The sequence below is a fragment of the Haplochromis burtoni genome, unplaced genomic scaffold (assembly GCF_018398535.1).
Source record: "Haplochromis burtoni strain Fernald_Lab_line unplaced genomic scaffold, NCSU_Asbu1 Contig_528, whole genome shotgun sequence".
In the NCBI taxonomy this organism is placed as follows: Eukaryota; Metazoa; Chordata; class Actinopteri; order Cichliformes; family Cichlidae; genus Haplochromis; species Haplochromis burtoni.
Genome location: NW_024582889.1, coordinates 253367 through 275140, shown reverse-complemented (window position 1 = coordinate 275140; position 21774 = coordinate 253367). Strand labels below are relative to the sequence as shown.

The 21774-nt window shown below is 38.9% G+C and overlaps 1 protein-coding gene across 2 annotated transcripts; it reads right to left on the bottom strand.

Moving 5' to 3' along the window:
- Positions 1–4839: 4839 nt before the first annotated feature.
- LOC102291420 lies at positions 4840–16159 on the bottom strand. 2 transcript variants are annotated; one of them, XM_005947600.3, is made up of 4 exons: positions 15772–16159; positions 15283–15350; positions 11282–12754; positions 4840–9265 (listed from the first exon to the last, which is right to left on the bottom strand). In XM_005947600.3, the coding sequence occupies exons 2-4, from the start codon at positions 15291–15293 to the stop codon at positions 7693–7695; spliced, it is 3057 nt and encodes a 1018-aa protein (XP_005947662.2). In that variant the 5' UTR covers positions 15294–15350; positions 15772–16159; the 3' UTR covers positions 4840–7692. The 2 variants fall into 2 exon arrangements, with proteins under 2 accessions (XP_005947662.2, XP_042070130.1); XM_042214196.1 differs by having other exon boundaries at positions 15283–16159.
- Positions 16160–21774: the final 5615 nt, after the last annotated feature.

Genomic DNA, 21774 nt, shown 5'->3' with positions numbered 1-21774 from the left:
CTGTGAGGATCTACAGGAACATTTCTCCAGGCTCCTTGAAGGACATTCAAAGCTCTTCTTTGGATGTTTCTCCCTTTTGTGGATAATGATGATGATGATGATGATGATGATGCCACTCTTTTTATGTCGTTCTGTGCTTTGAGAAGATCAGACCATGACTGACGGTGTTATTGTGTTATATCTCTCAGGTCACTGCTGAACTGTTTCTTAAGGACGCGACTTTAACATACTGTTCAGAAAACATTCAAATATTACAAGAAATTTTGACTTTGAAGCAAATTATAAACAAATTAAGGACAGCTCAAGACTTTTGCACATTACTGTGTCCTGTTGAAGGAAATATTGACAGGTGTTTGCTTCATACATGGATTACGGAAGTAAGAAAAAGAGAAGTGACCTTTTAAAAAGCAGTTTTTAGGGTTAGAGATGTAACCGCTGGGCTGGTCATTATTACAAAGTTGTCATGTTTTAGAGCTTCAGATGGTCTTTCTTGCCTTCCAGGCAGCCAACGTTAGTTTCTTTCATCCTAAGTAGGCAGTTCAAGTTTAAACCTGCTGACTTATTCATGTAAAGTGAGCAGTGTTTCATCTGTGTGCTGTTAGATTTATATTTGTTTTTGTTTACATTAAAATAAACTGGAAATATAAAGAACTGAGAGCAGATCCCTGAGGAACCCCAGAAGTCATTGTGGGCTTGTATTGATTCCTAAACCAAGCTGCTTATGAATGTATTTATTATAAACTAAAGATTGAGATTGACTTTGAAAGATTGACTGAGGCTACCTGGAATGTAGGAAAAACAATAAGAAACCATGACAGTGATCTTTGGGGGATTTCTTTAGTCACATTTTTATGAAGCAGTAGTTTATAACATTAATATGAAGTGAGCTGAAACTCTAAAAACACAGAACTGGCCCTTTAAATAGCATTGGCATTAAGTGTTGTGGTGTTGATGAAGATCCTGCTGGCAGAAACGATCTTCAGTCAGAAAGGTGGATGGTCAGGATGAACCTGGACACTTCTCTGTACATATGTATCATATCTTTTGTATGATATGGGATAATAACTGATAGAGACAGATGTGACTTTGTATATATATTTCTTGCAGCCTGTTAACACTGTACCTTCTCTCAGTGACCTCCTGCCTTTACAAATGGCTCTTCTGTGTTTCTGTCTCATCATTCTGGTGATGAATATTTATCGTCCACCATGATCGCAGCACATTGTTCTGGTAGTGATTTATTCCCGGGACAAAATAAAAATGTCCTTTGCTGCCGTGTTGTTACACAATAAAAATGATTGAGGTGTCAGACATGGTCTAACCCTGGTTATTGTCTCAGATACGACGCATGGCTTCAGTTGGTTTCCTTCATTTGTTTCTTGCTATTTTTCAAACACATCTGCTGCTTAAAACTTTATGAAATAGCTGCACTCACTGTTAAAAGGAAACCCAGAAGAGCAGACACAACAAATAGAAGTGATAATAAATAAATAAATTTAATAAAATATATATAAAAAATAACAAAAGTCCACTATTGTCCTCTAAACAGGAGCTGACAAAGTCATCCTAACAGAACACACTTATGAAATATTTCCTGTTCTTCTAATCTACAGTTACACCCCATTAGCTAAGTAAACCTAAGCACATCCTATTCTACTCACATTATTTAGATAGATTTGGTCTTAAATATGGTCAACTTATCTCTAATAATCAGCTATGTACCACAGACCTTCAAGCTGGCTGTAGTTAAACCCCTTGCTTAAAAAAACATCTCTAGACCCAGCAGTCTTAGCTAATTATAGGCCAATCTCCAACCTTCCTTTCATATCAAAAATCCTTGAAAGAGTAGCTGTCAAACAGCTAACAGATCATCTGCAGAGGAATGGTTTATTTGAAGAGTTTCAGTCAGGTTTCAGAGCTCAGCACAGCACAGAAACAGCTTTAGTGAAGGTTACAAATGATCTTCTTATGGCCTCTGACAGTGGACTCATCTCTGTGCTTGTCCTGCTAGACCTCAGTGCAGCGTTCGATACTGTCGACCATAATATCCTATTAGAGCGATTAGAACATGCTGTAGGTGTTACAGGTACTGCACTGCAGTGGTTTGTTTCATATCATATCTATCAGAATCAGAATACTTTATTGATCCCTAGGGGAAATTATTTTTCATTACAGTGCTCCATTATAAACAAACATTAACAAAGACAGACAATACACTAACTAAGAATAGCACAATATATACAGGCATATATATACATAAAAGTCACTTATTAATAAATAGCTGAAAAAGAACATGTGCAAGAAGGGTGTAGCTGTTGCAGTAACCAGTGTGGTAAGTGGATGTGTTGTACAGGGAGATGGCCACAGGCAGGAAAGATTTCCTGTGTCGTTCAGTGGTGCTTTTCGGTAATCTCAGTCTCTCACTGAACGAGCTCCTGTGACTGACCAGCATGTCATGGAGTGGGTGGGAGGTGTTACCCAACATTGTCTTTATCTTGGACAACATCCGCCTCTCCGACACCACCTTGGGGGAGTCCAGCTCCATCCCCACAACTTTACTGGCCTTATGGATCAGTTTATCAAGTCTGTTGGCATCTGCGACCCTCAGCCTGCTCCCCCAGCATGCAACAGCATAGAGGATCGCACTGACCACAACAGACTCGTAGAAAATCCTCAGCATTTTCTGGCAGATGTTGAAGGACCTCAGTCGCCTCAAAAAATAGAGAAAAAACTGGCCCTTCCTGTAAAGTGCTGTGGTGTTTTTAGCCCAGTTGATTTATTTCCACAATTCCATTCAAAACATTAAATTTTCATAGATTATAGATTCAGGGCCCACAACTTAAACGATTTCAAGTACTTAGTTGTTTATTTGTACATAAGTTGGGCTTCCAGCTCATAAAACCCATGAAAACAGGATTTCAAACAATTAGAATACTATGAAGACATCACCATTTACTTCTCATTTTTGCAGGAAAAAAAGAAATAAATTAGGATCACATCAAATTAATCAAAATGCGATATTTTCAAAATGATATGTCAATCTTCAATACTTGGTTGGGAATCCCTTCGCCTTAATCACTGCCTCGATGTGCCGTGGCATTGAAGCAATCAGCCTGTGGCATTGCCTGGTAGTTATGGAAGCCCAGATTTCCTTGATGCTTGCTGTCAGCTCTTCTTTGTTTTGGGGTCTGGTGGACCTCTTTTTCCTCTTGATTATACCGCATAGATTCTCAATGGGGCTTAGGTCCGGTGAGTTGGCTGGCCAGTCAAGCACTGTGATGGCATGGCAATCAAACCAGGTTTTGGTGCTTTGGCGGTATGGGCAGGGCCTAGGTCCTGCTGGAAGATGAAATCTGCATCTCCATACAAATCCTCAGCAGAAGGAATCAGGAAATCCTCTAAAACATTCTGGTAGACTGCTGCGGTGACCTTGGATTTAAGAAAGCAGAGTTTACCAACACCTGCATTCCACCCCAAAACACGACAGACTGTGGATATTTCACACTGAACCTCAAGCAGCTTGGGTTCTGTTTCTCACCTGTCTTTCTCCAAACACTTGGACCTTGATTCCTGAATGAAAGGCACACTTTACTTTCATCTGAAAAGAGGACCTTGGACTACTGGCCAACAGTCCAGTCCATCTTCTCCTTGGCCCAGTTGAGTCCTTTGCGACTTTGGCTCAGGCTCAGAAGTGGTTTTGAAGCTTTGACTCCTGCCTCATTCCACTCTTTCTGGATCTCTACCAGATTCTTGAATCTTCTGTCTGATAATCCGCTGAAGGCCACGGTCATCTCTTCTGCTGGTGCATCTGCTCCTGCCACATTTTGCCCTTCCATTAGACTTTCCATTGATATGCTTGGACGCAGCACTCTGTGAACAGCCAGCCTCCTTAGCTATGAACTTTTGTGGCTTACCCATCCTATGGAGGGTATCAATGATGCTCTTCTGGTCAGTCAAGTCTACAGTATTCCCCATATTGCACCTAACTGAAACAATTGGATCAAAGTGAAGCAATTTAATGACACCTGGAAAAACCTGTGCAGGTTCTTTGTGTAGTAGATGAATTATGTGTGACACTCAGTTTAAATCATTCATGCCCTGCAAAATTTGGGCTGATGTCTTCATAGTATTCTATTTTTTTGAAATCCTGTTTTCATGGGTTTTATGAGCTGGAAGCCCAAATTATGTACAAATAAACAACTAAGTGCTTGAAATCATTTAAGTTGTGGGACCTGAATCTATAATCTATGAAAGTTTAATGTTTTGAAAGGAATTATGGAAATAAATAAACTTTTCCATGATATTCAAATTTTTTGGAAAGGGTCTGTATATTATGTGATACTGTCATTAGCTATTCAATATATATATTTCCTGTTTATTGTGCACACTGTCACTTAAGTGCTCATTGCAGACTCAGTAACCGGGAGCTTGTGGTTTCTGTAGTCTTGCAGTTTTTTCCACTCTTTTGAGCTGTAGCCAATTGAAGGAGGCAGGTGGTGTATTTGTTTGTGGTGGCACAAACGAATTCTTGGTATCAGAGTGATCTTTGTGAACTGCTTACAAACTGTAAACACACATAAATACATAAAACACACAGGTCCGTGTCACTAATACGAAATGCATATACTATTATATATTGTACATATATTTATTAGTTTCAGATGTAGCCATTCTTGTATTTTGCTTGTTTACATTCTTGTATTTTGCTTGTTTACATTATTGTATTTTGCACAACTCTGTTGCTTGTGAAGCTCGCACACAAGAATTTCACTCACATGTGCTGTACCAATGTACCTGCACATGTGATGTGACAATAAAAGTGATTTGATTTGATTTGATTAATATAACAATTGCAGACAATATCCATGTGTTTATATTTTACAGAAAAGAATTATACTGTAAGTATTATGTATAGAGAACTGAACTGATGTTATATATAATGTTATAGTTATATATTATATGTAGGTTGTGTGTATTAAAATAATGTACTCAGTCTCTGTGATTGATATAAAACATGTAAAAGTTCTGGCTCTTCTCCAGCGAGCATCATGCAACATCAGGACTCCACCAGCTGCTAGGTTCCTGTACCGTATCAGCCTGCACCTAATCTGTGCCTAATCTAGGAACTAGTCTGGGAACTGATCAGATAATCTGAATATTTAACCTGTGGTCTGTGTAGCCAGAGAATATCTATAGAAGAATTTGTGCCAGTCATTGTTCAAAAATGAGTGAAGTAGACAGCACACTCTGCTACCACACTTTTGTTTGGTAAGGGTTCTGAAAATCTAAGAGATCCTCTGTTTTCAAACTGTGAACAGAGCCAGTTTAAGCAGAGAACATTGTTCTCATTGAGTTGTTTTCACATCAAACCGCACACATGCAGGAAGTAAAGAAAGGGAAGTGGTTTGAGAGCTCCGTAAACAGTCTTCATCAGTTGGTTGGTACAGGATTTACACCTGTCAAAGCACAAATACCCAGTGTAAAGTTTAATTGTGATTCAGTTTTTTCTTGCTGTTAAACGTGAGACTGACACAGCAGTGCTGTAAGCTGCTGAGTCACAGTTTCAAATCCTTTGAACAGCACTGAAAACAAAATGTTTCATCTCGAAAGCCTCATCCAGATATAATGATCAGTTTTAATTACTACTAACCTCTTTTCAAACTCAGAGCTCTTACCAACACTTTTTGCTGTTTGCATTCAGGCCATTGCAGGACGTTTGACAGCTGCTGCTTATTTCACTGTATGTGAAGCAGGACTGGAGCTCACCGCACATTAACTTTCATGAGATAGTTCCTCCCTCCTACAACCTCACATGCTCCCACACCATTATTATGCCTTTTCAACAAAACCAATAAATGTGGGACAATGCTGTCAGAGCAATTTCAGTCCCAGGACATCTAAAGTAAATATTTTTGTAGTAAAGTGAAGGCTGACTTGTTGTATGCAGGAGAGTTTGCCATATAATAATAATAATAATAATAATAATAATAATAATAAATGAAGCAGATACAATAAGGCCTTCGCACTCTCAGTTCTCGGTCCCTAATAACTTTATCTAAAAGAAATATATGAATACAACAAAAACTGTTTATTTAAATTTAATAACCATAGCACAAAACAAAATCTGTACAAGATTAACAGAAGTAAACATCATAAACAGTTAATGCAAAATCATTGTTCGTCCTCTTGAATTAAAAAGTGTTGTTTAACTTGAACAATTTGTCGCTATAAAGAGGCCAAATTACAAAAGGTGTGCTACTGTGCTATTGTGTAAGTATTTGTAGACCTGACTTTTAAGAACCTACAAAGAGAAACAACTGATGATCCAGTGAAGACACTATGAGCAGACTTGCTGAATGGAGCAGAGATTTTATTGAGGATTGACAGAAAAGTGCATCAAGCAGGAGATGATTTTATGTGGAACAACAGAATAGAGAGAATTTGAACAAATCTAACATGAAAGGATCCAAATGTTTCCACTCAGCCTGAGTCATCAGAAATATTTCAAGCAGTCATTCAGAGCATGAACACACATGAAGAATCCAATCAGATGAAAGAAGATCAGATTTCAGGACTGGACTCTTCACAAACGCTGAAGTTGGATTTCTAGTCCCCATCTCTCTCATCATGCAATGATCTTTCTACTGTTACTGTACATCAATTAATCGTGTATTATTAGTTGAACACAATTTTAAAATATTGCATGCAGTGACTTTTACATAAAGCTAGGCTATGCTTATTTTTAAGAATATTAAAATGCATTAATAACATAAGAAAAAACAATCTGCTGAATTAAAAGGCTTGAGCATTATGTGATACGGTTAACTGTCATTAGCTATTGGAAGATTAAAATATGAATAAAAATTAAAGGTGGAGTTTTTTTCAAACAACAACATCCATACATCACTCACATGGTGTCATATTAGACAAGTGCTGCTGAGCCTGCACCTGCTTAACTTGCCTGTATTATTAGACAAGACATGCTCCCCTCTCCATCATCATCATAACCTAATATGAAATATTATAGAATATATAATAATATTATTAATGATATAATTAATTGTATAATAATATTAAAGAAGTTATCAAACACTTTTTCAAACTCTACATCACACATGTTAGTAAATGTGGTTAACTAGAGGAAATTCATCTGTTGGGATGAAAAATCACTGAATCTCGTTTATTCCACACATGGTGCAGACAGTAATTGATGTCAGAGAAGTGAACACAGACCAAGGATTTACAAGCACAGATCAGCATTTTATCCACAAAGTGCACGTGCAAACAACCAGAAAACAGCTGCGGACCTCTCAGCTTACCCAGCTCCTGGATATCGACAAACCCATAAAACAGAGACTACAGTTTCCTATGAGCATGAAACAAGTGCTTTCAGCATCAATAGCTGGTTGCTGACACAAGATGGGAGTAATGTAAAGGATGGATGCAAAGGACTGAGGAACTTAATAACGGTGCAGTCTGGGATGAAAGGAGAGAAATTTATATTTGTTTATTTATTAAGTTGACAAATCTTGTATGACCTAAAAAAAAAACCAGTGTGGTTTGTTGTGCAAATTTCCATATTTATCAAACAAAAATTTATCAAAAAAGCGAATGATTTGATGTTTAAAGTATCTCCACAGCTCAAAATCAAAAATTAAAAGTTTTTTTTAACTTTAGTGAATCTTTGTTTTTTCACTTTTTTTTGATCATACTATAACTGTACTGCAGAGCTACTTTGGTTCCTTCATCCACTCTGCTTCTCATCTCCTCTAGTTTCTGGACCTTCTCCATGTTTCCTTCCTCATCCATCTTCTCAATCAGGAAGTCCAGGTGGACAATAGTGGACGCTGAATCAGCTTTCAGAGCGATCTGCTCCAGTCTGACAAGATGTTGGTAGGACTGATCCAGGAACTGTGACTTCTCTGCTGTCAGTTGGTTCATTTCACGTTCAAGATTTTGCAACAAGCTCAGTGTGTTTTGACTTTCTGCCTTGTGCTTTTCGTACTTCTGTTTCACATCTTCTATAGCCCTCTGAATTTTTCTTGTCTTTGTCACATAGATCCAGTTTTCTTTCACATGATCTAATGCAAGACACTTCCCAGTGCAAACAGTGCAGCAGCCATCTTTCATGACCTCACAGTGTTTAGCATACCAGGCCATTGTGCATCCAGGATAGTGACAGTTCTCCTCACAGACTTTACAGCAGACAGCTCCTCTATAAAAAACTAAATACATTCCACCATTTATATGTTTTTTATCTTTGTAGACTTCATCAAGTTCAACAGTGAAATTCTGATGTTTTTTCATCCCTTCTTTATGTTTCTTCAGAGCTTCTTGAATCTGTCTGATTTCTGTCTGCTTTAGTTCAGTGAGTTTGATTCTCTCTTGCAGGTTTTGGATGCAGGCTGTCAGTCTGATCCGTTCATTCAGAACATCCACAGTTTTGCCAAGTTTTTGAGGTGAAGTTTTTTCCAGAAAATCTGTGAAATCTCTCATTCCTTTCTCTGATATTTGACCAGCAATTTTCATGTATTCTCCTTCCTCTGTTCGGTCTTCATGCTGGCAGCTATTAAACAGGAAGTAAACAGGCTGGTTCTTCTCATTTTTGGCACAGTTTATTTTGGCTGCTTCAAGAGCTTGAAAAGCATTTTTAGGACGTCTTCCATCTGAGTGTGTGATCAGAGCTACAATGCTTTTCTCCATGTCTTTTCCAAACAGAGACATCACTGAATCAAAGATGTATGACAGTCGGTCACTCAGTCGATTCTCACTCGCCTTCATCACCAGACCCACTGCATGAACTTCATGAACTCCATCCTCTGATCGGAACAAGTCCAATAATCTTTGAATGACAATCTCATCACATCCAATCCCTCTGGTGTCTCCGTATCCAGGAGTATCGATGATGGTCAGAGAGTAGGGCAGAGTTTTGTCTTCAAAACCAAAGATCTCGTACACGATCACATCTGAAGTCTGACTTTCTGTCTGACTTGTATTTACGTTTTCTACGATCTGAAACCAGACTTCATCCTCCCACTTCACTCCCATGGTGTAATTGACCAGAGCATTGATCAAAGTAGATTTTCCTGTTCCTGATTCACCCACAAGTAAGATGGTTTTATTTGTTTTTATCACATTTTTTTCACCAACAGTCATTCTTGTCAAAGTTCCAAATGTCTCTTTCTTTGGTCTCAGCTGGTAGACAGCAGGAAATCCTGAAGAGATCAGATCAACATTTTCATCCTCTGATAATCTGTTACTGATCCTGCATAGAAGAAAAAAATAGACTCATTACTTGCTTAAAGTGATTATTTACATGTCAGGAGTCCAAAAAAATCTTCTTGTGATTGCTTTGGCCATGAGCAGACTGCCACAGTCATCCACAGTTAGCACAAGAAGTGCTAACTGGTCTCCAAACACTTCCCAACTAATAATAGCTGAGTGCTACAAAAAAACAGAAATGGAGAATGTTGCCTTCACAGTAAAAGTTGTTGCTTTTGAAATGAAAGACCTAGCTTTTACTTTGAAGGTGAACCTTTTCTATTTCTGGTTTGAATGACACTTTTGTAAGTTGTCTTGCTGCTCAGTTGGTGAGTGATTATAGAAAAGTCAGGATCTCCCAGACAACCTGTGGATGACCACAGTAATCTACTAGTAACCAAACCAATCACAAGCAGGATTCTGGGTAAGCAGACTCTTTGCGACAGATTTCATTTAGGGAAATCATTCTCCAAGTCTGTGTGACTGAAGTTAGCTTAAAAAATAAACAGTGGCACAGGTCCAGAGATGGAGCAGCTTCAACCTTACATAGGCTCTTGAGACGCTCGGCTACAGTACATTTGCATAGTCATTATGCAAATGTACTGTTTATAAGATTGGGGAAACCTGCAGTCAGCTGAGACTGAAGAAGTCACTTGGATGACTGACGAAACGTTTCTCCCACAAAACTCTACGTCCAAATGAACAGAATCAACTTTTGGAGAGAGCAGGTAAACAAATTCCACGCAAAGACGTAAACACAATGCGTGGACCCGACCCATCAGAATCTGCGAGATGTCGGCTTTCTCACCTGACAAAATGTACGCAGACATGCCGTCGGGGCTGAAAGCTGACATCTCACAGATTCTGATGCTGCAGGTCTCATCACTCTCCAACCAAAATTGACTGAACCAGCAGCAAAAGAAGATCGAAACTACGCTGCATATTTGATAAATATCGTCATTAATTTCTTCTTATCTTTGCTGTTTTGCTTCTATGATAAAATCACACTTCCTGCACAGCTCTTTCTCTCTCTCTCTGTCAGTGTACTAAAACAGTTTCCCATCTCAAATCTCTGTTTTCTCCATTATTCCCTCGCTTATTACGCATCAGCTTTTTTTTCAAAAATGAAAAATGAAATTCTCATTTCTGCTGTTCAATACCAAAGAAATTTAGACTTTTTAGTTGCAAAACTCTTAGCTGTGTCTAAAAAAACATTTGTAACATTACTCTGCTTCACTTCAGCAGCATCAGTTACTGTTGATATGTTGATTCATGGTTTTCTTTCATTTTTGTTCTACTGCAGAATATTTTTAAAGTTATCTGCTATAAAAAACCAGGTCAGGAAAATCTCCTTCATGTTTTTCTGTGTTTTATTGTTACTTTGACACAAAGGTATCTGCTGTGATGCTTACACCTCTGATGAATTCTCACAAGTATCAGGTTTCTTTTTATAGATATGAAAAATATGAATATGTACTGATAAGTGATCAGAATTATAATATTTCTGACTGTCTGAGGCAAAATGTCCCCAATTCAAATCGAGTCGGATCGAAATCGGGGATCGAATCGAATCAGGACCTTGTGAATTGAAACGATGTTAGAAATCAGAGACGATACCCAGCCCTAATTTGTAGTTACTCAGCTGCATACATTCCTGCTCTTTAGGCTGCAGGTCTGGTCTTTCACTCTTCTTTCCTATAGTGTCAAATTCAGCTCATTTTGACCAGAGTCATTTTCACTCTAGTCTACTTATTTTCTTGCCCACCGTCTCACAGCCAATCAACTGTAGGTGTTTGTGCTTTAAATCTCAGTGTTCAGGGCTCACAACAGAGAGTTTCTGCTAAGTGTCCAGCTACTTCAGTTCTACCAACACCATCTAGACTCTGGGATCCTGCCCTACGTCCCTTCAGTTGTTGGACTCCAGTCTGTCAATTAGCAGTTTATTACTTCAACTCTGTACTTAAATAAATCTCTCAGATCATTTCTCCTTATTGAAGTGCTTTTAGTTGAATGTACATACCTTAATGCTGCTCTGGTTCTTTCATCCACTCTGCTTCTCATCTCCTCCAGATTCTGGACCTTCTCTGTGTCTCCTCTCTCCTTCATTTTCTCAATCAGGAACTCCACGTGTACATAAGCTGACACTGAATTAACGTTCTGCTGCAGTGTGACAACAAGTTGGTAGGACTCATCCAGCCACTCTGACTTCTCTCTGGTTAGAACTTTCATGACCTCATTTAGACGTTTTAAAAGTTTCCCTTTGTTCTTAAACTTCATTTTTATTTCCTCTTTGGTTCCCTGAACTCTCTTTCTACTGGTCACATACCTCCACTTGTCTTTCACATGATTTGATGTAGGACACCTACGAGTACATGAAGTGCAGTGGCCCTCTTCCATAACCTCACAGGTTTCAGGGTTGCAAGCAATTGTGCATCCAGGATAGTGACAGTTCTCCTCACAGACCATACAGCAGACAGCTCCTTCATAAAACCCACCACGTATAAGTCGTTTCTCTTTGTAGACCTCATCAATTTCAACAGTGAACTTCTTATTCTCCTGGTTTTTATTCATCAGAGCTTGTTGAAACTGTTGGATTTCTGACTGTTTCAGTTCAGTCAGTTCAATTCGTTCGTGCAGGTTTTGGATGCAGGCTGTTAGTCTGATTCGTTCATTCAACATAAATGTCTCCAGTTGTTGAGGTGAAGTTTTCTCCAGGAACTCTCTTAATCGACGTAATTCTGTATTTGTTACTTTCCATGCGTGCAATAGAAAAAACTCATTTTCATTTTTTCTCAGGAGGTTCTGTTGGTTATTAAACAGGAAGTGAACAGGGACATTTTCCTTATTTCTGACACATTTAATATTTGCATCATCAAAAGCTTTAAGTGTAGTTGTGGGTGTTCCAATCCCTGAGTGTGTGATGAGAACAACAGTGTTTCTCTCCACATCTTTTCCGAATAAAGACAGCACTGAGTTGAAGATGTACGTGAGTCGGTCAGCAAGACGATTCTCCCCCACCTTCACCACCAGACCCACTGCATGAACTTCATGAACCCCATCCTCTGATCGGAACATGTCCAATAATGTTTGCCTGACAATTTCATCATGTTTAATCCCTTTATTTTTTCCATATCCAGGAGTATTAATGATGGTCAGAGAGTAGGGAAGAGTTTTATCTTCAAAACCAAAGATCTCGTACACGATCACATCTGAAGTCTGACTTTGTGTCTGACTGTTCTTCTCTATGATCTCAAACCAGACTTTATCCTCCCACTTCACTCCCATGGTGTAGTTAAACAGAGCGGTGATCAGAGTAGATTTTCCTGCTCCTGTTTCACCCACAAGTAAGATGGTTTTATTTGTCTTGTTTGGATTTTTTATACCTACAGTGACTGTTGTGAATGTTCCAAAGTTCTTTTTCTGCGGTTTCAGCTTGTAGACAGCAGGAGGTCCTGAACTGATCCACACACTGTTCGATGAGTTTTTCTTCATCCTGCAGAATAATCAAACAATTTATTCAGTATGAAATTATATGTCTGCATCATTTGTGTTTGTACATAATTTTTCATTTTCATTAAATTTATTTAATTTATACAAACTTATATGCTTATTAAAACTAATCGTTCTGCGTAGATCTCACTGCATGTTTGGAGTAAAGAAGTGATATAATAGATGATAAAACACAGTTTCCATCAATACATTTTCTACCTCTTGTCTGAAGCTGCGTCATGGGAACAGCAGCCTAACCAGAGAAGCCCAGACAACCTTGTCCCCATCCGCCTCCTTCGGCTTATCTGGAGAACACAGGTGTTCCCAGGCCAGCCGAGAAATGTCATCTCTCCAGCATGTCCTGGGCGTCCCCCAGAGTTTATCCTCTACTTCTGGTGGAACTTGCCCGTAACACTTCACCCAGGAGGAACCCATATCAGATACCCATATCACCTCAACTGGCTCCTTAGAACGGACTCAGGTCATACTCTGGGTCCCTCCTAAATGACTGAGAACCTCACGCCATCTCTAAGGGAGAACCCAGGCACTAGTATCCTTGATCTAAATGTTTTAGCCACTTCCCAGTGCTTGTGCCCATAGTTGATCCAAATATCGCTCAACCTGCAAATTGACAACTTCGGAGCCTCCCTTCATTGCACCTGTCAACCTCCTGCTCTGCTATTTCCTCATTCAAGAACAAGACCCTTAACTTCAGTAAAATTACTCAAACTCCTCCACTTGAGCACTTTGCCCAATTCTGGCTGAGACCTGTGGCCTCAGACTTAAAGGTGCTGATTCTCATTGCATGTGCTTCACCTGCAAACTGCTCCATTACAAGGTGAAGATAATAAATAAACAAAGTCAACAGAAGCACAGAATTTGCAACAAAAAACTCAACTAAAGCTTATCAGACACAAGAAGGCAAATCATTGCAAACAAACAGATTTTAACGTTAAAAAAAGTGAAACAATAAAAAAACAAAACCTCTGAGATTAAAAATACAGCACTGGGGTCTGCACAGAGCTCAGCTGGTAGGATGAATGTTAATAGCACTTTAAAGGATTTGGAAAAATTTTACAGCAGCAAATATGCAGAGATGCAGAGATGAGGTTTACGATTTGGTGAGCTCTCACAAAGGCTGGACACACTTTACCTGGTTTTTCACGTGCACTATTATTTGCAAACTTGTTTTTGATTCATGGTACCCTTTGCAATGAAATATTTTTAAAAACTGAAATGCATCTCAAACATGCCTCTTCATATGTCAGTTAAAAAACAAACCCAAAAGTCACCTGGCAAAGTCAGCTCTGAGTTTCACCCACTCTGAGCCGTGACAGGAAGGATTTGGTTTCTCACTTTTAGCTGGGTTAACTTGTGCATACTAAAGCTTCTGTGTGCATTAAAACAACACCGTTGCTTTGTAACATGATGACTGAATTCTGGTGCTGACCGCAAAGTCTGACATCTGTCTAGAACAATGTCTGCAGCCATGTGAAGGTCGGAAAGGTCTGCTGTGGGCAAACTACTGTATTAGAATACCCTTATCAGTATGAGGGGGTGAACATAATCGCTTTCCAAAGTACAAAAACCTCCCACTGAGAGGACAGCTTCAGAATAACACAATCTTAATGTGTATGCAGTCTGTAAAGATAACACTGTTTTCCTTGGTACAGAGTGTCTACTACCCACCAGGAAGGCTGCAGATGGATTCTTTCATTATTCTTTTGTGAACTGAACCTTTACTTGCGTGACAATCACTAACACTGAGCACCTCCCTGCATGGTCTCCAACATCAGCTTCAGAGTGTTTCTTGACTTGTAAACTATGATCCAGCTCAGCTCTTCAGGTCATCTGGAAAAGTTTGCCTGCTGATGTTGCTTACAGTGTAGGCTTTTCGACTGTGTAAAATAAGTGTGTCATATGATAATCCTTCGTCCAGGATGTTAACATTTTTCCTGAACACTCACTATATTTTGTGGACACAAATCTTTGCCCAAGTACAGGCGGATTCTGTTCATGTTTTTGAGCTGCATAAACACAGCTCAAAAACAGTCTGTCGCTAATGAGCAGCTGAGCCGATGTTGAATGATTCACATTAGCAACCTATGCACTGTTTTTCTTGGTCTTCATGCATAAATTATACGAGAGTTTGCATGTTTTTGTTGGCTGAATACATTTCCAAACAGCAGATGATGATCTGCTGAAGGTGGACAAACCCTCCACCTTCGGGTGTGCCACACATTTGAATTTTGCTTAATATCTGTCTTTTAACAGAGTTACTGGTCCAGGAAACTCAAAGCTGTGGTGGCAGCTGAGATGTGCATGTGGTCAGGTGCTGATTGCTTTTTTAATCTATTTTTTTTTTGTCTGTATTGTCATTGTTTTACTACGGTACCTCAGAGGATGTCATGTTCCACTGATACCTAAAGGTGGCAGTAATTCATCTACAAGCTGTTTGACCACAATTAAAGATGAACAACAGCAGGCGAGTAACTACCAGGGATCAGCTAATGAAGTGTTGTGGTCACTCACTCTGTTGCCATGGTGATTATGTGGCTGAAGGAGTCTTCACACAGCGATGCTTAAACAGGCGTTGGTCTCTAGGGAAAGAAATCGAGTGTTTATTTGATATTGACGAGGACACTTAAATACAGAACCTGTGTTTGTTGTTCCCCTCTGTGACGCTCTCACATCATCTGAGTGCAGAATCACTCAGTGTCAGAATTACAGAGAGATACTGAGAGACTGAGAGTTTGTTCTTTCTGCATTCATCGAGGTTTCTACAGTTTCTTGTACAAAAATGAACTGTGCTCACTCATGAATACATCTGTAGATCTATAAATAGAAATATAAATCACATTTATATTTTGTTTCCTGCTTTAAGATTTCTGTAATCAAAGGTATTTTAGTTTTTGATGATAACTTTTCTCCTGCTTTCCACACTGTTAGATTTATTTATTGAATAATTTGGTTCAGTTTTTGTGAAATCATTTAGTCTGAGTTTGAATCTTAGCTTCTTACCTTTTGTCTTGGTTTCAGGAAGCTTTCTGATGCTGAGGAGGCAGAGAGATCAGAGGGGCGTGAGTGTTCAGAGCTTTTATACTGACAGGAAGAGACAGATACTGTGTGATCACATGATCTCACAGCAAGTCACGGCAGGAGTTGCTGTACCTACTTTTCAAAATGAAGACTTTCACAGGTCTTTGAAAAAGTACCCGTAGGTGGCAGTGGGGTATGTTTAGAAACATTACCTCAACCTTTTCAATTATTTACTATAATCCCAGTGATGTGAACATTAAGGTCAATGCCTGCAAAGATCAAACACTTAAATAGCTGAGTCTTGTCCTTGTATGTTCATATTGCTTCACAAGCTCTAAAGAAATAAGGAAATGTGGACTGTTAGGATGCCTGGGTCATTGACCCAGGGTTTTTGAGTTTATTATATTATTTATCATTTCCAGTCTTTGGTTTCTTTGTTAGAGTTCTGTCTTATGGTTTATGTCTCTGTGTAATCCTTAGTTGCTGTCTCCCCTGTCGGCTATATCTCCGTGTCTGTGTCTGCCCTGGTCCCACGTCTCTGTTCCCTCTGTAGTGCCTGCCTGTGAGTCTGTGTCTGTAAGTTCAGTCTGTGTTATGTTTCCTGTTTTACTTTGAAAGTCTGTGTCTCATGTAAATGCGTCTGGCTTTGCTTCCTTTGTCTCGTTAGGCCTGATTTGCCCCAGCTGTGTTTCCCTCCTGTTGCTCATTCCCTGATTGCTCCCTCTGTGTATTTAAGCCCTGTGTTTCTCTGTGTCCGTGTTGTGATCTAGCCTTGTTTATGCTGTGTGTTCTGTCTGCCTGCTTATAGAAGTTTATTTGGATTTTTGTTACGTTTTTGCTGTCCAGCAATAAAAGCTGAGTTTGAAGTACACTTTTGCCTGCCGTGAGTCTGCACTTTGGGTCCACTACTCCTGCCTGCACACAGCGACACATGACATGGATTTTCTCGGACATTCGTTTTAGTAACACTCAGCCAAATTTAAAATATTATGATTTGTTTTTCTTTAGAAAAAATGCATTAGCATTTTCAGCATTTCATTTCATCTATTAACATTTTCCTTTATATTATGATGCTGGATTATTTTGATACTAACGAAATCGAATTTTATTAAAGCAGAAATGGTTAAGTAACAGAATTTGCCAAATGATCCTCTAATTTTTTTTAAGATTTCTGCATTATTAAGGTGATCTGGTGATAGTTACCAATGATACGTAGCACAGGACACATGATTTGGGTGTGCCTCATACTTCAGGACCTCACACAATACCAGCGACCTCTATCAGAAATAAACCCTTAAATCAGAAATATATTGATCACTGCTTTATTGTTTTCAGAGAGAAACATGGGTGTAAAAACCTGAGCTCATTATTTTGGTTATCAGGCCTGCATCACTCTGTCCCTGGGTTTTGAGCCGCTCTTGGCAGAAAGGTGGTTATCATTGAAATCTCTGGGTCTTTGTATATCAATGCTAATCCTGTCGCTCACCCTGCGACTGGCATCACAGTAATTAGCCCTGCTTTGTAAATTGGTTCCTTGGCAAATAAACTGCTGATCAGATGTTCGTCCAAGAGTGTGAGGTTCAAAGTTGACTTTTGTGTCCAGCTCTTATTGTTGTTTTTGGAACTTCTAAACATTTTAGCAACTTATGGTATGACATCACACCCCATGCGCCACCTTGTCAGTTTTGCTGATTGTTTTCATTGAAGTCTTGGATGATCCGTTGCTGTAAATTATGGGATGGCTTTTTCTCCTGTCCTTTCATAAATTTAATAAATGGTTCCAGTATATCCATTGCTGAAGGAGGTAATAAAGGCAGCACTGAAGATTTCTGTGGCAGAAAGAAGCTTCCATAGTTTTTTGCCTTTTCTTCTCTGGGAGCTTGTTGAAGAGTAATCTGCTGATTGAGTTCAATGTGTTCTGTTTTAAAAGCTCACTCCTACCTGCAGTCTCTTTCTGATGCTTGGTCTGAGAGTTTTTCTCCTAGATTATCCCAGATGGTCATACTGACAAGAAGCCTCGGGATATGCTGGATCAATTACAGCTGCAGTCAGCTCGGAAGCACAAAGGTGGATGTGTTCAATGTTTAGTTTTCATTGCTCTTTATGCCTGGGACCGTTTTACTTAGTGATATTAAAGTTTAAATGAAATAGAGTCATTGCACAGACATGGTTCAACCAGAACTGAGAAAGAAGTCGAAGAAAATAAAACAAAGATTCTCACATGCATCAAAAACTGTTCACATTTCTTCCAAAAAAGCCTTTTTCACTTTGCAAAAACTTAGGGTTGGGGTTTTGGTCCTCACCATGACCATTTAGATTTCACTGGGTTAAAATTTGGAAACAATAATCCTAAAGGTATCCAGCAGGTGGAGCTAAAGAACGTTTCCCCTCCATTTACTACTAAAAATATAAGAAGCATACAGTACTTGGTTGAGATGTAACATTTTAAGAACAAAAGTATAGATACCCCCCTGCCAGAACGATGGTGGCTGAGACGCAGCGGAGCAGAGGTGTAAGTGCCTGGCTTAAAACAGGGCATATTAGCTACATTTTACCTTCAGTTACTCTTTATATAGTTGGTAGGAGGCAGGCCATGTTTCTTTTTACTGAAAAACATTACACCAGGTAACCAGCAGTGTTGAAAACATGTTTTACGTCGATGTTTGCTACTCTACAATCCGTCCTGCTCTGTAGTAAAATCAGCGACATTTGACCGTCCTGTTGCTCCCATTGAAATGTATACAGCCTATTTAAAATCTAAAACTTAAAATTGTCCTAGCCTGCTGTTGTTACCACTGTCCTGTTTGAAATGGATACTAACTAGCTAACTGACTGAATGCCCATTAACCTTATAACTCCCTTGTGTGTGTGTGTGTGTGTGTGTACAGAGAGACAGCCAGGTTCATAATGGATATAAGGAAGTTTTTTCAAAAAAAGGAGCCACATTCAGGTAAAAGTGTAAAATCAAATGATCCGTCAATCAAGAATAATGTTGGATCAGTGTTTCAATGTTTATATCTTTTATTAGATGTTCATGTGGTTTGGTTATTTGCCTTTTGGTTGAAAGTACACTGAGAGAGGACTTTTTGTTAGTGATCTTAATAGTATTTTTTTCATATTAATGTAATTTTTCATCTAATTGAAATCTATTTGTGTATGATTGTCAGTCCAAAGAGGAGAACGTGAGGAGAAAGTACAAGGTCAGGAAGAACCAGGTAAGAAAACAGACAGGGAACAGTGACAGGCAAAAAGAGAAAAAACCTGATTTTACTCACAATCTGGAAGTTGTGTCCTCCCTATATTAAAGCTGCTGTACAGAATCTGCAAAACAAACTGGGTTGAAACATTTTTGACCCTCTTTAACAACATTCCAACATAACATTATCATTGATTGGGGAGATTAAAATTAATGATATATTTTTATGTGGTTCAGCCACAACTCTACTAAAACCTCAGCCAGTAATAGGTAGGCCAACTTTTGGACCGTCCAGTTGTCTGTATGACTGCTGCAGTACGTACATCACATTTGCGCACTATCAGAAAGAGCCAAACAGAGCCCTGGTGGAGTGAGGAGCTGTAAAGAGAAGCAGATGCTCTGTTTATATTCTAAAAAATTTTTAAGCTTGTTTCAAAGATTCTGTACTGCAGCTTTAAATGTTTTCCAAAAGCACACAGACACTTATCAGTGTTTCTCAAACTTTACTGTGACAGAATGTCAAGCTCTCCTAAGTACCACTATGAAAGCATGAAACTCATAAATCTTACAACACAAAATTAGTATTATTAAATTAGTAAAATTAGTGTCTGCAGTAAAGATTTTTTCATACATTTTATATATTCTACCACAGGCAAAGTTGCCTCCATTTTATAGTTTTTTATTAATATTTTGTAATAATTTATTCTGTTTTGGAGGAGTTTTTTTATGTATCTGTATTATACTGTTTACTTTTTACTCACTATGCAATCATTATTCTCCCCCAGTAATTAAGGTTAGATATGTATTTTTTTATTCCAATCCATTCTTCTTTGCAGCATTTAAATAACCTTTATCAGATTTGATGGTTTTGTTACAGACTTTTCAAAAAAGTGTTTTGCTTTTCTTTCCAATTGTGTTAAAATGTACAAAACAGTGATGTCATGTTTTGTGACGAGGACCCAGGCACAGAGAGACTTGATGAATTTAAGAATCTTATGATTTAATAAAGAAATTTGCAGACTTGCACAGAGATGGTAAAATTATGATGACTGATAACGGAGACGAAGACAACAGACGATGAGCACAGGGAGGAACAGGGGTTTAAATGCACCAAGGAGACAGTCAGAGGGAACACGGGACAACTGGAGACATTTAAGGATGCAGGGACTGAAAGAGCCAGGGAAGAAGTCTCATCGTGACGAGTAAAGTTTATTGCCTGGCTGGGCAGCTCTCTGGGTGCTCAGCACCCCCAAAGCTCCACTCCTAGAATCGCCCCTGATTAGATCTATTTGATTAATAAATCATTTTAATAAATAAACCTTCCCTGTTTAAACATGTGCCATAGTGTGGTCTCCCTTTGCATGTGACTTCTTGATGTTTGTTCACACACACACACCTCAGCATAAATGAGTACACCCCAATTATAGTCTTAGGAGAAAAGCCACACTTAAGACTACACAATTCGAATTAACAGGCATTAAACCACAAGTGAGTCTAATGATTCATTTAAGAGGTGTCCAGCAGACAGGTAACTATAAAAGGGCATTACTTAACAAATAAAAGCCCTTCCCATTTCATGCTGTCAGCAATGGCTCCACATGGAAGAGAAATGTCTGAAAATCTGAGAAAGGAAATCATTTCTTTACACAAAAAGGTGAGGGCTACAAGAAGATCAGCAAATCCTTACATATCAGTCAAAATACTGTGGCAAAAGTGATCCAAAATTTTAAGAAAGATGGAAGTGCAACCATCGTACAGAGATGTCCAGGCTGTCCAAGTTAAGTTGACATCTCAACAGGAGCGTCTTCTGATGAGAAGGGTTGAAGAAAATCACCATGCAAGTTCACTGCAGTTAGCTAAAGCAGTAGAAAGCCAAACTGGAGGGACTGTTCCCGTGACACCATACGGTGCACACTCCATAGGAATAGCATGCATGAGTATCGTCCACGAAGGAAGCCTCCCCTAAAGACCATGGACAAAAAGCATGCCTAGAATTTGCTAGGGCTCATGCTGAAAAAGATGAAGACTAATGGGACTCTATACACCGGAGTGATGAAACAAAGATCACTGTTTTTTGGAACTAATAGTTTATAGCTGCATTTCATTGATGGTATCATGAACTCAACAATGTACTGCTCTATAAGATGCTGCCATCACTGCGTACACTTGGTCGTCACGCACTTTTCCAACATGACAATGATCCAAAACACACATCTAAAGCTACTGTTGCATTTCTGAAGAAAAACAGGGTGAAGGTGATTGAAGGGTGAAGTAGGTCTCCTGAACCCAATCGAACACCTGTGGGGAATTCTGAAGCGACAAGTTGAGCATCACTCTCCATCCAGCATCCAGGCTCTAAAAGAGGTTATTCTTGAAGAATGAAAAAAGATAGACGTTGCAATATGTCACCAACTTGTTCATTCCATGCCTAGAAGACTTGGTGCTGTCCTTGAAAATCACAGTGGTCATACAAAACACTAGATATAGTAGTTTATGTTGTGCGGTGTATTCACTTTTGCTTCAACCAGTTTGAGTAAAACTGAAGATTTTATGATCTAAGTTACATTATTAAGCTTAATTTCATGTTATGGAGTTAAACAAGTGTTCAGTAAAACTCAGCCTTGTGAAAATTTTGGATATTGTTCTTTCGTTCATTGAGCTACTGTTTAATTTTGTACTTTTTAAAGGGGGTGTACTCATTTATGCTGAGCACTGTATGTGTGTGTGTATGTGTGTACAGTGGGGCAAAAAAGTATTTAGTCAGCCACCGATTGTGCAAGTTCCCCCAC

Coding starts and splice junctions, on each gene's coding strand:
- LOC102291420 (XM_042214196.1), bottom strand. Junction 9,266..11,281: donor AGAACCAGAGCAGCATTAAG/GTATGTACATTC, acceptor TCTTCTATGCAG/GATCAGTAACAGATTATCAG.